The sequence below is a fragment of the Fusarium solani genome (assembly GCF_023522795.1).
Source record: "Fusarium solani strain SB1 chromosome Unknown bctg00000014, whole genome shotgun sequence".
Lineage (NCBI taxonomy): Eukaryota > Fungi > Ascomycota > Sordariomycetes > Hypocreales > Nectriaceae > Fusarium > Fusarium solani.
The window spans coordinates 1,399,522-1,413,102 of record NW_027072141.1 but is presented as its reverse complement, the minus strand read 5'-3'; the positions used below and the strand labels follow the sequence as shown (position 1 = coordinate 1,413,102).

Here is a 13,581-nt window from a genome sequence, read left to right as displayed (position 1 = left end):
CAATCTAAAACGGTCAGTGACAAGGTGCTAGAGTTTCAGTGAAAGTAGCAGCCTACCCCGGCCCGCGGGGGACAGAAAACACGAGACTCGCTGAAGCGACAGTCCAGCCAAATGAGTCTCATGTATTATATCCCACACCAAGTCCGGCTATCAAGCGCCGAGCTTAGCGGATAGTGTTGGCTAGAACCCCCTAAAGTTTAAAGGGACTAAGTTCGTTAGCGTCTATCACCCGCTGAAGTCAACATGTAACATTATGTTCTGCACGTATCCGGCGCCATGAAGGCGACTCTTTGATAAGAGAGGAGAGGGCTTTTATCCTTAAACTTTGAATGATCCCTTCTATTCCTCTTATCTCGCCTCCTATTCAATTTTCGGATCGAGAAACTTGATATTTACCTCCTTGAGCTTCGGCGACGTCGCCAATTGGGACGAGACAAGATGCCTATTATGGACGACACAGATTTGGGCAAAAACATCGACCGGGAAGCCCAGGCCGCCGAGAGCTGTGCCTCTCGTGAGAAAAGATTTCAAAGTGACGGTGTGCATCTAGAACCTAGGTGAGCCACAAGGAATATAAATACACATCCCAAGGAGCATGCCTCAGCCGTTCTCAGCCGTTACTAACACGATGCCCTTTCTTCGTGTCGCAGTCGTTGGTGGTTCCTCTCATCGGCGTTCCCCATGATCGCAGGGACTCTCGGTCCTGTGGCTTCAGCGTTTAGTATATGTGCATTAGTTCAGCCATGGCGACAGCATCTCGTTCCCGGGGGGGATGTCCAGGAAGCCCGTTTCGTCGCCAACCCGTCCTGGTTTGCAACCCTAGGGTTATTCTGATGAATGCCTAGAGAGTCTTTTCTCTGATATATGTTACTATAGGTTGACGATTGCCAATGTCATCCAGCTTGCTATCGCCGTCACCTCCAACATATTTCTACTCCTCAACATGGCAAGAAGAGTCCGCTTTAGTCTGGCACAACCCATCACAATAGTCGGATGGTGATACACAAAAAACTCCATGCAATAGGGGTATACTCCTAACGTAAGATTAACAGGTACATCTCAGCTATATGCCGCATCTCTCTAGGCGCTACTGCTGCTGGGCCGCTCCTCGAAGACATCAAGTTTCCCGAAAACGAGTTCATCTGGTCCCAAGCATTTTACTATGGCATATGGGCGGCCATCCTGTACTTCGTCGATGCTTCTCTGATGGCCATGACCTTCTGGGGTGCTTCATCTGGTCACTACGCGAAGGACTTCATGCTAACCTTTAGTCAACGCACTCTGATGTTGCAGACCATTATGTTCCTTTTGTACCTCCTCCTTGGCGCCCGTGTTTTCTCTGCAGTCGAAGGCTGGAACTACCTCGATGCCGTATACTGGGCAGACGTTACTCTCTTCACAGTCGGCTTCGGTGACTACGCCCCTACAACTACCATTGGACAAGCTCTCTTGATCCCATACGCCCTCTTTGGTATTATCAGTCTTGGTTTGGTCATCAACTCAGTCAGGAACCTAATCCTCGAGCGTGAAAGACCCCGCTTCGCAGCCCGGATGGAAGAGAAGTCGCGACGCAGGATGGTCCGGACCATAACACACAGTGGTGACGATGATATCCTTACGCCCATCCGCGAAGAGTCTGAAATCTCTCGCACACAATCAGTCAAAATTCCGGCAACCGAGTTTGAACGCCGCAGGGCCGAATTTGCTCTAATGCGCAAGATACAAGACCAATCTTCATCTCGCAGAAGATGGATGGCCATGGCCATCGCTACTAGCTCTTGGCTCGTTCTATGGCTAGTAGGTGCGGTTATCTTTGAGGCGTCTGAGAAGCCCTATCAAGACTGGTCATACTTCGACTCTTTCTATTTCTGTTTCGAGGCCTGGACTACTATAGGATACGGTGATCTCTCCCCTATATCTAATGCAGGCAAATCCTTCTTTGTCTTTTGGTCTCTCTTAGCCCTGCCTACTATGACGGTGCTTATCTCACACGCTAGTGAGACTGTGGTCAGGTTGATCCGAAATGGTACCCTTCGACTGGGTAATGTCACGATCCTGCCAGGCGACGAAGGTTTTCTCGGTAATATGAAGCACATCATCAGCAAGATTACATTCGGCAAAGCCTACCCAGACTATCTAGACTCTGCATCTCCGGAGCTAGGGGAGTCCTCGAAGAGCATCAATCAACGATTAGAGGGGAGAATGGCCCAGGCCTACGAACAAACTCTCCAGGACAATGGCAGAGGGTGCCCCAGTGCCTCCGCTGTCGATCAAAGGGTTTCACAGAACCGTCGCCCACAATGCACTCGCGCTTCATCCCGACGATCGCTCTCCTACCTCCGTAATCCCCACGATGAGCTTCCTACGGGCACCGATTTCCACTTCCTCCTTATCTCCGAGATCCAGATCATTGTTACCCACTTCAAAGAATCCAAGCCGCATCGCTACACTTTCGACCAATGGTCCTGGTACCTCAAGCTCATCGGTGAAGACGAACACAACGCACAGACACATCGCAAGGTCAAGCCAAAGGGAAAGCGCCGGGATCCTAACGATGAGGACTCAGATAAGGAGCTGACGTGGTCGTGGGTCGGGGATCGCAGTCCTCTGATGGGTAGCCAGGAGGAGAGCGAGTGGATTCTGGATAGGCTGATAGATAGGCTCCGGGAGTCGTTATCGGCAGGGGCGGCGGCGGCAGCCGAGGAGCGGTGCCAGGGTGGTGCCTAGGGAGGTGTATGATTTGGATGGAGATGGTGGCGTTAAGGAGACGCAAGTACGGTTGGATGGATGGATTTTATTTCGCCCGGAGGGAAGTCCCTATCCCATGAGTGCCCACAAGACTGCAAACCGTATCTTGCCCCAGTGTTATGTCATTAGCCATCAGCTGCTTCTCCTGGTCGCATGACTGCTAAGGCCTTAACATCGCGATACTTCGTTCTCAGGCGGATAATAGAGAGTAACGAAGTATCGTCGCCACTGGGAGTTTTGATTGGCCTCAACCCCCCGTCGTGACCTGGTTGCAGTCTTGTGGGCACTCATGGGATAGGGCCTTGGCACAATCTAGTTCACATTTCAGTACATTTGGTACCTGGCACCCCAAGCCCCACGGATCGTCGTCTCATCGCTTGCTGCTCAACCTCGTTGCTGCTTGTTCCATGACAGGCCTGCTTGAAGGCCAAATTCTGCAAGTGTTCAGCATCCTTGTTGGAGATCACAAGTGTGAGGCGACCAAGTCGGTGGCAAGGTGTGGAAGAAGGAGGAACATTCTACAAGAAATCGTGCCTGTACATAAATAGTGGTTCCCCTACTTCACTTTGAGATATGAATGAAGCAACAAGCATCTTCTCATTTCAACAATCCTATCCTCGGCAGCTGAAGCACGGTCTGCCAAAATCGAGGCTGCTTTTTGTTAGTATAGTTGCTCGCTAGAGGTTACTTGTGGGGGCCTCTAATGCGGCACCCCCGTGGGAGCGGCAGCGACCACGGGGGCGCGCTGACCAGCAAAAGGGGCCCTTAACTCGCAAAAAAAGGTACTTCTGAACAGGAGGGGCTTCCACAAATTTGGAAGTTACTTCATTATGAGAATAATATGTGATATTTGCGACCGGGGGCATGTCATGTATTTACACCAGTCAACTTAATACTTCAACTTCCTCCTCCTTTGGCTCCGTAAATACGCCCTGGCTGACTTCAATGCAGTCTTCAACTGTTATTTCCAAGCCGTCAGCCTCCAATGTAAGCACCTTGCGACCTGCACGGCGTTCCCGTTCCTCCAAAGTGAGGAATTTGACTGCCGACGCAACGGTCTCGGCGTCATACGCAGGGGGCCAAGTTATCCCGGTCAACCGTTCCAACGGGGCTTGCAATTCCTGTGAGAACTCGCGAATGAGGGCATATCTATTACTCATATCTTCATTTGAAGATAGAAGCTGCCGGCGTGCCGCTTTCACCCACCAACCTCGCCTTGCGTCGACCCCTGATGCCTCGTTAAAGCTGGCTCGAACAATATTGCGTACATCTTTCATCCAACGATGTATATACCATCTGGTACCCCTCACCCGGTCATACCCCTCACTCGGTCAGCAAAAAAAATATTCCCCCATACAAAATGCGATTTTTCATTTGAACAGTTCTTGAACAAAAGCGAAGCTATCAGCATGGAAAAATGTCTATTCTATTGAAAATTGCATGGAATTTAACATTTCAACGTTGCTTCCCCAGTGACGCATGCGGTATAGCCGTATGGCACTAATATAAACTGTCTTGAAACGCCTCCCTCATCACCCTCCCTCCGCCAGGTCTCATCGGATTTTTCTCTACACCAGCCTCCCAAAACGACGCTCAAAATGCCCCAGACGCCTTATACAGAGGATAATGTTATTGAAGCCATGCTGGATGTCACAGATAATGGACTCTCGCAGCATGAGGCCGCCCAGAAGCATGGCATGCCCCAGACCACCCTCTCTGACCGACTAAGAGGCATACCGCCTAAACCTGAAGTCACCCATCCTGCCCAGCTGTTATCCAAGTCCCAAGAGACCAGGTTGGTAACCTGGATACTCCGGCAAGAGGCCCTGGGCTATGCTCCGTCCCACAGTCAAGTCCGTGCCACCGTCGCTGCCCTCCTACGACAACAAGGCAGGGAACGGCCTATCGGTGTACATTGGCTAGCCAGGTTCATGAAACGGCATCCGTCCATAAAGACGAAGATCGGAAAACGCCAGGAGGCGTCGAGATTCAATTGTTTTACCCCGACCGCCGTCAATTGGTACTTTGATATCCGGGAGAAGGAATATGGCTGGATCAAACCCGAGAACACTGTCAACGTTGACGAGGGCGGTATCATGGCCGGATTTGGTGAGCATCAGTCGTTCTGGCCATTGAATGAGCTAATCCATTGGGAACATAGGCTTGGATTCCTTGGTTATTGGCAGTAGCGACCCCAGGAGGAAGACCTTCCTCAAGGGCTCTCAGTCCCGCACTTGGACTAGCTTTATCGAAGCCGCGACTGCAACTGGCCGTCTTCTGAAACCGGGGATTATATTCAAAGGCAAAGAGCTTCAGCAACAGTGGTTTATCGATGAGCTCAGGGAGGTGGCCGACTGGTATTACATCACGTCCGACAACGGCTGGACAGACAACCACATCGCAGTCGAGTGGCTCAGAGAGGTCTATCTTCCCCAAACGCAACCGGAAGATGAGTCTGATGCGAGGCTTATCATACTGGATGGCCATCGAAGCCACGTATCTGTGCGTATCTGCCTGTTCCGAACTTTCTGAACCAAAAATGTCGCTGACTCCCAATCTAGGATGAGTGGATGGCTACGTGCTTTTTGAACAACGTGTATTGCTGTTACCTACCAGCTCACTGCTCCCACGGCCTACAGCCACTCGACAATGGCCCATTCAATGCATCCAAGGCTGCCTATCGCAAAGAACTCCAAAAACTGACAAGCCTGACCGACTCTGCGCCGGTGGATAAGGTCAACTTCATCAGGGCCTATGCCAAAGCCAGGGAGGTGGGTATGACGAAGAAGAACATCCTCTCGGGCTGGCGAGTGACTGGAAACTGGCCGGTTTCACGACGGAAAGCACTCATACATCCAGAGATTCAGCCAGACAAGAAGGAAACTACACCTGCATCAGATGGCCCGAGCGACGGGCAACGCGACTCTGATAACACGCCAAAGACCAGCCGTCATATCAGGGATCTGGGGAAGAACAAGAGCCCCTCAACGAGAAGGCGCTATTCTGTGATATCGAAGGGTTTCGAAGCACAAGAGTCAAAGATCGCCTCGCTGAGCGCAAGAGTAGCCAGTTTAGAGGAGGAAGTCGGGCGGTTGAGCAGAGGCAAGAAGAGAAGAGCGATACCGAATCCCAACAGGAAGTTCATGACACTAGCCGAGGCTCTAGTGGCTGGTGAGACTATTTCCAAGTCAAACGAAGTAATTGAAGAGGCAGAATCTGTTGAGGAGGTGATCGAGGTGGGAGGGGTGGAAGAGGATGAGGGCTCAGATTCGGAGGCGGAAGAATTACCAGTTGTACGGACCCGCGCAGGCCGCGCAGTTAAAAGACCAAGAGGATATTAAAATACATTCAATTCTGATCTTGATCCTAAACATGAATTTATTTTTGCTATTTTTGTCAGGTTCTTGCCAGCATGATGAAAAATCGCATTTTGTATGGAGGAATATTTTTTTGGCTGACCGGGTGAGGGGTACTAGATGGTACTTCACTTCGTCAATTGCTTCTTTCTTCCTATATCGTCGTTCTTCTTCAGCCTGAGCAGCTCGTCGATGGTAATCATCCTTAGCAATGCGAAGTCTCGCATCACTAACGCGAATTGGGCCGTAGTTACTTACAATAGAAGTCCCTTCCTGTAGTGCCCGTCGACGCAAATTCTTCTCTTTCAAACGTTTCATCTCCTGAGTCGACGTAACGCCATTTATCATGAGAACTTCAGTTGCTTTCCTCGACTTCTCATGAACACGGGCAACCGAGGGAGTCAGCCGGATGCCGGAGACGATAGATGCCTCGATCCGCAGGGCAACATACTCCTGGTAACGCTGGATGACACGTATGTTGAAAGGTGGCGTGTCGACGGTGCTCCAGTTCATCATTTCTGGTGTTTTGGGTGTCTCTGGCTGTTCCTCCTCACTCTCATCGTCATTGCCGGCTTCAGTATGACTTCCGGTCTCGTCCCCGCCGTCAGAAGCGCTATCAGAAGTCTCTCCAAGTGTGATATAACCAGGGAGGTCTTGCTCGTTGACTTCTTGGCTCAGAGATGACAACGGATCGACCATCTGATCCAAAACCACTGACGGGTCGAAAGGATAGATACCGCACTTCCTCCAAGCAGAGACTATCGTCGACTTCTTAAAGGTTCGATTCCTCATCTCCTGAAAGTAGAAGAGAAAGTCAGCCTTATTAAAGTCGGTAGCACCATCACTGATTTCCCGATATAAGATATGCTGTTGCCAATGCTTGTAAGGGCTGAACACTCCGACATCCAAAGGCTGCATAAAATGCGTCAAATGGGCGGGAAAAGGGAAGAGGTCGATATTGTGCTGTTCACAATATACATAGAGTTCCTTGGTGAAGTGACTCTCGCATCCATCCAGGAGTATGACTCGTTTTTCGTTGGGATTTGAAGGTCTCGTCAGTTTCTCAAAGTGTTCAATCCATTCTAAGGCGAGCATATCAGCGATATAGCCCTTAGGGCTCGTGGCAATGACGGTATCGTCATGTAGGTCGTTATCAAACCACTTGATCGGGAGCTGGACTCCGGGCATGATTTGGAATGGTGCAATCGTCTTCCCAGTTGCCGAGATAGCCTCTATGACTGTCATAGAGACGAGTTCATGAGCATCAGTGAGAATTGGCCGGTCAATCTCTGCGAAAGTCCATAAGAACGTGCCTTTCAGGAGGTATCCAAGCATGAAGCCAATCTCATCGACGTTCCACACGTTCTCGGGCTTGACATAACGCATATACTCTCGCCAAGCGTGGAACCACTTCTCAACGAGGCCGCGGTCTTCCATTGACTTCCTTTTGGCATCTCGAGTAGTTGACTTCTTCCTATGAAAGGTGTGCTTCCAACGTCTCATAAATCGTCTTGCCCACTTCCGAGATGCAGTTGGCGACCGCCCCTTGGCCCTCAGAACTGAATTAGCATGTTGACGGAGGGCACGAATCGTGATATGATGTCCGTGAGTGACGCGGCGATGTGCCCAGATAACTATCGCACCCTCCTCTTCCTTTGAAAATAAGGTACGGTTGCCACCATTCCGACTGACTGGATGAGAGCCCTTGGACCGAGAATACAGTCTCCAATAACTGACTTTGAGCTCACGGCTTGCGGCAGCGAGACTCTTATAGTAACCGGCTCGAAATAGCTCGACACCGGCTACCGTGCGCAGTTCGAGGTTCTCATCAGTAAACCGCGGAAAGTTTGGCTTCCTAGTCTCTGAGTTGATCCAAAGACGCACTACGTCTTCTCCTGATCTAGGGCTATCACATGATATAGTTTCCGTCGTCATTGGTGCAGGATTGCAATAGTTGTGGCCGTATTTGCGATAGTGGTGAGGACGTAATATTATCCAAGATGACCGAAGTTGGTGATATCATGAGCGGGGTTGCAGATAACAGGGTCATTTGTGCAACAATGCGGGATTATTCATGAAAAAGAGGTACTTCTATTTTGGCGGTATCAGCTCCGTTGTAGAGGTATCTTTTCTTTTTGCGAGTCAAGGGCCCCTTTTGCTGGTCAGCGCGCCCCCCGTGGGAGCGGCAGCGACCACGGGGGTGCCGCATTAGAGGCCCCCACAAGTAGGCGAACCCAAGGGCGGGGAAGCGTTTGTTCAGCTAAGCGGGTCACTGGCTGGTGTGGGAGGGGTAAGCCGCAATCGTCTTGGAGGAAGACGTATACTATGTACTAGGAAATTGTGGTGGGGCAGTTAGACAGTTAGAGGGGAATCTGCCTATTCAGCAGCAAGTGCGGTCGGATTGGAATCATTGGCCGTGGTATCTTGCATCTTGCCTCAGTTTGAGGCGGTACTGAAGGTTGCAGCAGTGGGCACATGCAGTCCGTCACTTACCCCGCAAAACCCTGTCAGGTCAAATCGTAGTGGGATAAACCGGCTCGCCCCGTGCCGATCGCTTAGAGCTTACTAGATGATCTGCGTTATCTAGTCCGCCTCGAAGCAAAAAACTTGCTGCTGCATTGCAGCTGTTGGTTGTAACGGAGCTTCCTGTCTTACCTCACACGATACGAAGACCCATGAGTTGCTTGTCTATCGGCAGCAGCTAAGGCGGATAAACCCGGCAAGATGCGGTGTTTTCTCAGCCAACGTTGCCGGAAATGCATTAACCCATTGCTGCCTGATGCTCAAATCTGCAGCAACACCAAAAGAGTTATGCACTGTGCCGGTTGAACTGCACGTTGCCTTGGTCGAGCTGAGGTGGCTTACCGGGGGTCGCGGGGGCGTGTGATCCGCCGTGATACGTTTGAGGGAGGCTCCAGCGGCGGGGATCAAGCGGCCCTCGTTGTGTTGTTCAAGACGTGCATCCTGATGAGACATTGGCTCCAGGAGGCGCACGCCATTCCGTCGTTGCAGCCTGATAGGCTTTGGTGTTGTGGGCCACAGTGGGCCACTCTTTGTGGTCCGGGGTAGTGAGGCCGGGGCCAGCGCCGAAATGGGTTCCACACCCAGAACAGCGTGTCCGCGATTACTGTTGCAAACTTAATCCGGATTTTTTTGTCTTTTTGGCTATTGTCACGGCAAGAACGTAGAAGCCTGTCTTAAGGAGACAGTCCAACGAATAAGTTAATCGACGACACGTACCCTCCTGCGAACTCTGACAGCCTCATCTTTCCCATTTGAGTACGAGGACCCGCCGAACCAAGCACCTCCCCCTTCAATTCTCATCATGAAACCATCGATCTATGAGTTTGACGAAGACAGCAACACGGAGTTAGCCCTTGACACTTGTCCCCCGCATTCTTTTTATTGGGAGAATGAAACATTGTTGGATGGTAAGGAAAAGTGCAAGAAAAAGAACAACGACCAGCGTCGAAAAACGAAGGCAGGGGTTCCAGTCGAAGAAGTAGCCGCCGAAGAACCAGCTGCTGGAGATACACCCTTCGACGAACCTCCTGCTATGCTTTCCGCCGGGTCGGGTAGCGAACATGATGAAGGCTTCAACCATGATCAAGCACGTCTCTCCATGTCTGGCCTTGTCAAAGACCAAAAAGTCGACGATGATCCTACCTGTCGAATAACTGAAAAAACTTTAGGAGGGTGCCCTGGAATAGTACCTGGGCGAGTGCGTTTGCGAATGCTGGTTTCCTGGCAACATTTGAAGCTGGCTTCGCCCGTCTTTCGAAAGATGTTCGCCGGTCCGTATGTGGAAGGGGTGACCGATGATCGAGGACTTCGCCGCGTTTCCGCGACCGATTGGGACCCGGAGGCTTTCGTTATTGTACTAGACATCATACACGGCCATCACCGAAGTGTACCAAAGTCACTCAGCCTTGAAATGCTCGCAAAAGTGGCCGTAATTGTTGACTACTACGGGTGCCACGAAATTATTGACGTCTTTGTTGACATCTGGCTAAAAGAGATGGAGAAATGCCCCCCGACCATTTACGGCAAAGACTCCTTGCTTTGGCTTCTGGTATCCTGGGTATTCTCGCGGGCAGATACTTTTCAGAGTTCAGCCGGACTCGCGTTGAAGCATAGCGAGAGGTCGATCATGGTAGAGAATCTGCCAATCCCAGCAATCATTTTGGGTAAGCTCCGTAACTGCGCGTCATACTCTGCCTTCCGCTGACGAGGCTTACAGATCGAATCGACAGTGAGCGCCAAGATGCTCTTTCTCAGGTCTTCTCAGCAGTGTACGGTCTGCTTGACTCTCTATGTGATCAGTCGGACTGCTCTTACGAATGCTCGTCCATGCTCTTGGGCTCCTTGACAAAGGAATTGAGCAAACGCGGCATCCTGAATCCACGAATCACAGGGCCTTTTACTGGCTACAGCATTGCAACCGCCAAAAGTATGATCCACAGCTTCCGGTCACCGCAATGGTGCTCTTCCTCTAGCTCTGGCTCATACTACGGCTGCAGTCAACACTATTGCAACCTCATGGAAAAGATGGCTCCAACCCTAGAGGAGATAGAAAAAAAGTTGCCCGTCCTCAAGCTAAAGGACTTCCAGGTTTAACTAATCATAAACGCGCTATTGATCCTAGAGTTTGGGTTTAGGGAAGACAGACGGTCAAACGAGGGAGGAGGAAAGGCAAAGGAAGAGGCAGCCAACGGAGGGCTCCTAACGAGGTTGACGAGGTCAAGGAAGTTATCCACGTCATCACAGAAGCTAAGGATAAGATCATGGCGTTGAACTCGACCCAAAGCGTTGTTATTGCCCTTTTTAACCTGTTGCCGGAGTCGACATATCACGTCTTCGTGGATAACCTCTTCTCGTCGCCAGACCTCTTCCGTTCCCTTCGTCAGCACGGCCACGGTGCAACTGGCACAGCTCGGCCTAATTGTGGCATCTACAAAGGTCTTGCAGACGCCAAAAAGGCCGATAAGGCAGGGAAGCCAGGGTTCCAATTCAATGAGATCAAGGTCATCCCAACGGCCGATGATCAGGTAGGAAGACTCGACATTCTTCCTTACAATTCGACTGATAACTTATCTTCTTCTTCTCTAGGTCAATCAGATCGCTTAGAAGGACAATGCCCTCGTATTGCTCCTTTCAACCGTCTTTACTGGCGATGAGAGACGTGATCGTTGGAGGAAGAGACCGTCAACGAAGACCCCAATGGCACGGCCAATACAGCGCTTTTTTAGTGGCGAGCCGATCAAACTTATATCGATCCCTACTATCGCCGCTTCCTACAACGACGAAATGAAGCATGTTGACCGAGACGACCAAAGGAGGTCATATCTAGGCTATGATCATCCTATCCGCCGGGGCGCTTGGCAGGCTATTGCTTGGACCTTCTTATTAGATGTGGTCCTTGTAAATAGCTTCCTCTTACAGCTACACGGGCAGCCGGCTTGGAGCCGTTATACGAGTCAGAAGAAGTGGAGCGAATGCCTCTACAACGCTGACTTCAAGGCCTTCCATCCACAGAGCCGATCAAGGCAGGCATTCCGAGCCGGGGACGAATTTACGCCCGTGACACAACATAAACACGTCCGAAGAGGTAAAAAGTCGGACTGCCTTGCTTGTAAGGGGCTTCAATTAGGGCAGCCAAGGTCAAAAAGTACAAGGAGGCCTTTGGCGCCGGTGAGCTATAACAAAAGAAGGCGCCAGTCAATTTGGGGATGTGAGCAGTGTGATGTAGCGATTTGTAACTCGAGAGATTGCTGGTACTTCTATCATAGGCTAAATTAGGGGGGGGCAACAGGTATCTTTGACATGACGCATTTTAATTGGCTGCACCCCCGCCGTGACCTGGCGGGAGGTTTTCCACAGCTCAAGGGATAATATGGTTCAAAGCTGGTGGAGGTGGCGTCTCAGTTCGATCTGACCGGCTAGCGGCGTTTGCGAGGACATCGAGGCAGCTTATCGACTCTGTGTGACGTTGCAGCGAGGATAGAGGCCGCAAAGCTTTTATCGGTTAGAGGACATAGACTTAAAATCGAAAATCTCCATGCGCCGTGTTTTGATCCTCGATGTGACAAAAAGGAGGACCCGCAGAACTTGTCGACCGAGCATATCCTTCCTTTCACCTCTTGGGTCAAATTGACGACGACGGAGTTTGGCAAAGTGTACAAAATTCAGATCCATTCTGGCCATCACGCCTTCAATAGCACTCCGGTAAGTCACATTTTCACCCACATCTCCGTTTTTCTCCTGCCAGAGTCTCATTTAGTTGAAATCTTAGGTTCCTGGAGCCTCGCATCAAGCGTTTGCTCTCAAGAAGGTGTACAGAGGCAACAAACTTGACCCCAAGCACGAACTGAGCATACTACGAAAATTCAAAAATGACAGGCACATGCACCTGGTTTCTCTCCTAGCAGCATACATACAGCATGATGCTTATCACCTCATCTTCTCGTGGGCGGAGGCTGATCTCCTCGGTTATTGGAAGAAGATCAACCCATTTCCCCCACAGAATGAACGGGATCAGAACCTTGTCTGGCTAGCAGAGCAATGTCAAGGCCTTGCTGAGGGGCTTGCGTTCATTCACCGCTACGAGACGGCTTCTTTCAAGTCCCTTCTGCATCCTCTCTCGTTCCCTTTAAAGGCTTACAGCCAGGTGCAGACAGACTCTGAGAGAGAAATCCGTCGGCTATTCGGTCGATACGGCGACATCAAGCCCGAGAATATCCTTTGGTTCCCTGGTTGCGGCTCCTCGAATGGGAGTCATAGAGGAACTCTCAAGATAACCGACTTTGGCATTGCCGAGTTCAGTACGAGGCCAGAGGTCGAGCGGGACAGTCGAGGCTTTACTCCTAATTCGCCTACATACCGCGCACCCGAGACAGATTTCCCCGACGATGATGTTGTTTTTAGCGCTTCATACGATATTTGGGCTCTTGGCTGTGTGTATTTAGAGTTCCTTACATGGTGGTTTGGCGGTTGGCACTACGTTGACGAGTTTACGCAGTGGCGGCTAGACTCAGACCTTGTTCTGTATGGTAAGAGATCAGACCATCTCAGAAGCGATGTATTCTTCTCCATCACAAAAGGGGGGACCGGAGAGCAAGAGGCTCATGTCAAAACAAAGGTAACAGAGGTCAGCATCCTTCCAAATCCGTGTGTATGCCTGAAGGCCTACGTTACTCTAACAATACATGGCTGTGGCAGTTCATGGAGGAGTTGCATAAACACCAAGACTCCACCGATTTTGTTCGCCAATTTCTCGACTTGATTAAGACGAGGATGCTGATTGTTATGCCCCAGTTGGAGGAGAATGGAAGCTCCGGCACTGGTAGGCGGAGTTCAAAGAACGTAGCTGGGGATCTCAGTGAGATGCACGAAAAATACTTCCCTAAGAAACAATATCAAGGCCAGGATTCATGGCTTTAATGTTGCCAGAGTAGTTACACCGCGAAGAAAGGTGTAT

General features: G+C 50.7%; 4 protein-coding genes across 4 annotated transcripts; 3 read left to right on the top strand and 1 right to left on the bottom strand.

Annotated features, from left to right (window-relative positions):
• Positions 1–438: 438 nt before the first annotated feature.
• On the top strand, positions 439–2,727 carry MRS44_017926 (uncharacterized protein; the record flags this gene model as incomplete). Its single annotated transcript, XM_065615813.1, has 3 exons — positions 439–557; positions 877–996; positions 1,053–2,727. The coding sequence occupies 3 exons, from the start codon at positions 439–441 to the stop codon at positions 2,725–2,727; spliced, it is 1,914 nt and encodes a 637-aa protein (XP_065471885.1).
• Positions 2,728–4,346: 1,619 nt separating this feature from the next.
• On the top strand, positions 4,347–6,089 carry MRS44_017925 (uncharacterized protein; the record flags this gene model as incomplete). The annotated part of the gene is made up of 3 exons (XM_065615812.1): positions 4,347–4,857; positions 4,910–5,250; positions 5,310–6,089. The coding sequence occupies 3 exons, from the start codon at positions 4,347–4,349 to the stop codon at positions 6,087–6,089; spliced, it is 1,632 nt and encodes a 543-aa protein (XP_065471884.1).
• Positions 6,090–6,096: 7 nt separating this feature from the next.
• Positions 6,097–8,039, bottom strand: MRS44_017924 (uncharacterized protein; the record flags this gene model as incomplete). The annotated part of the gene is made up of 2 exons (XM_065615811.1): positions 6,097–6,114; positions 6,222–8,039. The coding sequence occupies 2 exons, from the start codon at positions 8,037–8,039 to the stop codon at positions 6,097–6,099; spliced, it is 1,836 nt and encodes a 611-aa protein (XP_065471883.1).
• Positions 8,040–9,429: 1,390 nt separating this feature from the next.
• MRS44_017923 (uncharacterized protein) lies at positions 9,430–13,544 on the top strand (the record flags this gene model as incomplete). Its single annotated transcript, XM_065615810.1, has 7 exons — positions 9,430–10,291; positions 10,345–10,715; positions 10,763–11,152; positions 11,343–11,712; positions 12,100–12,329; positions 12,397–13,275; positions 13,323–13,544. The coding sequence occupies 7 exons, from the start codon at positions 9,430–9,432 to the stop codon at positions 13,542–13,544; spliced, it is 3,324 nt and encodes a 1,107-aa protein (XP_065471882.1).
• Positions 13,545–13,581: the final 37 nt, after the last annotated feature.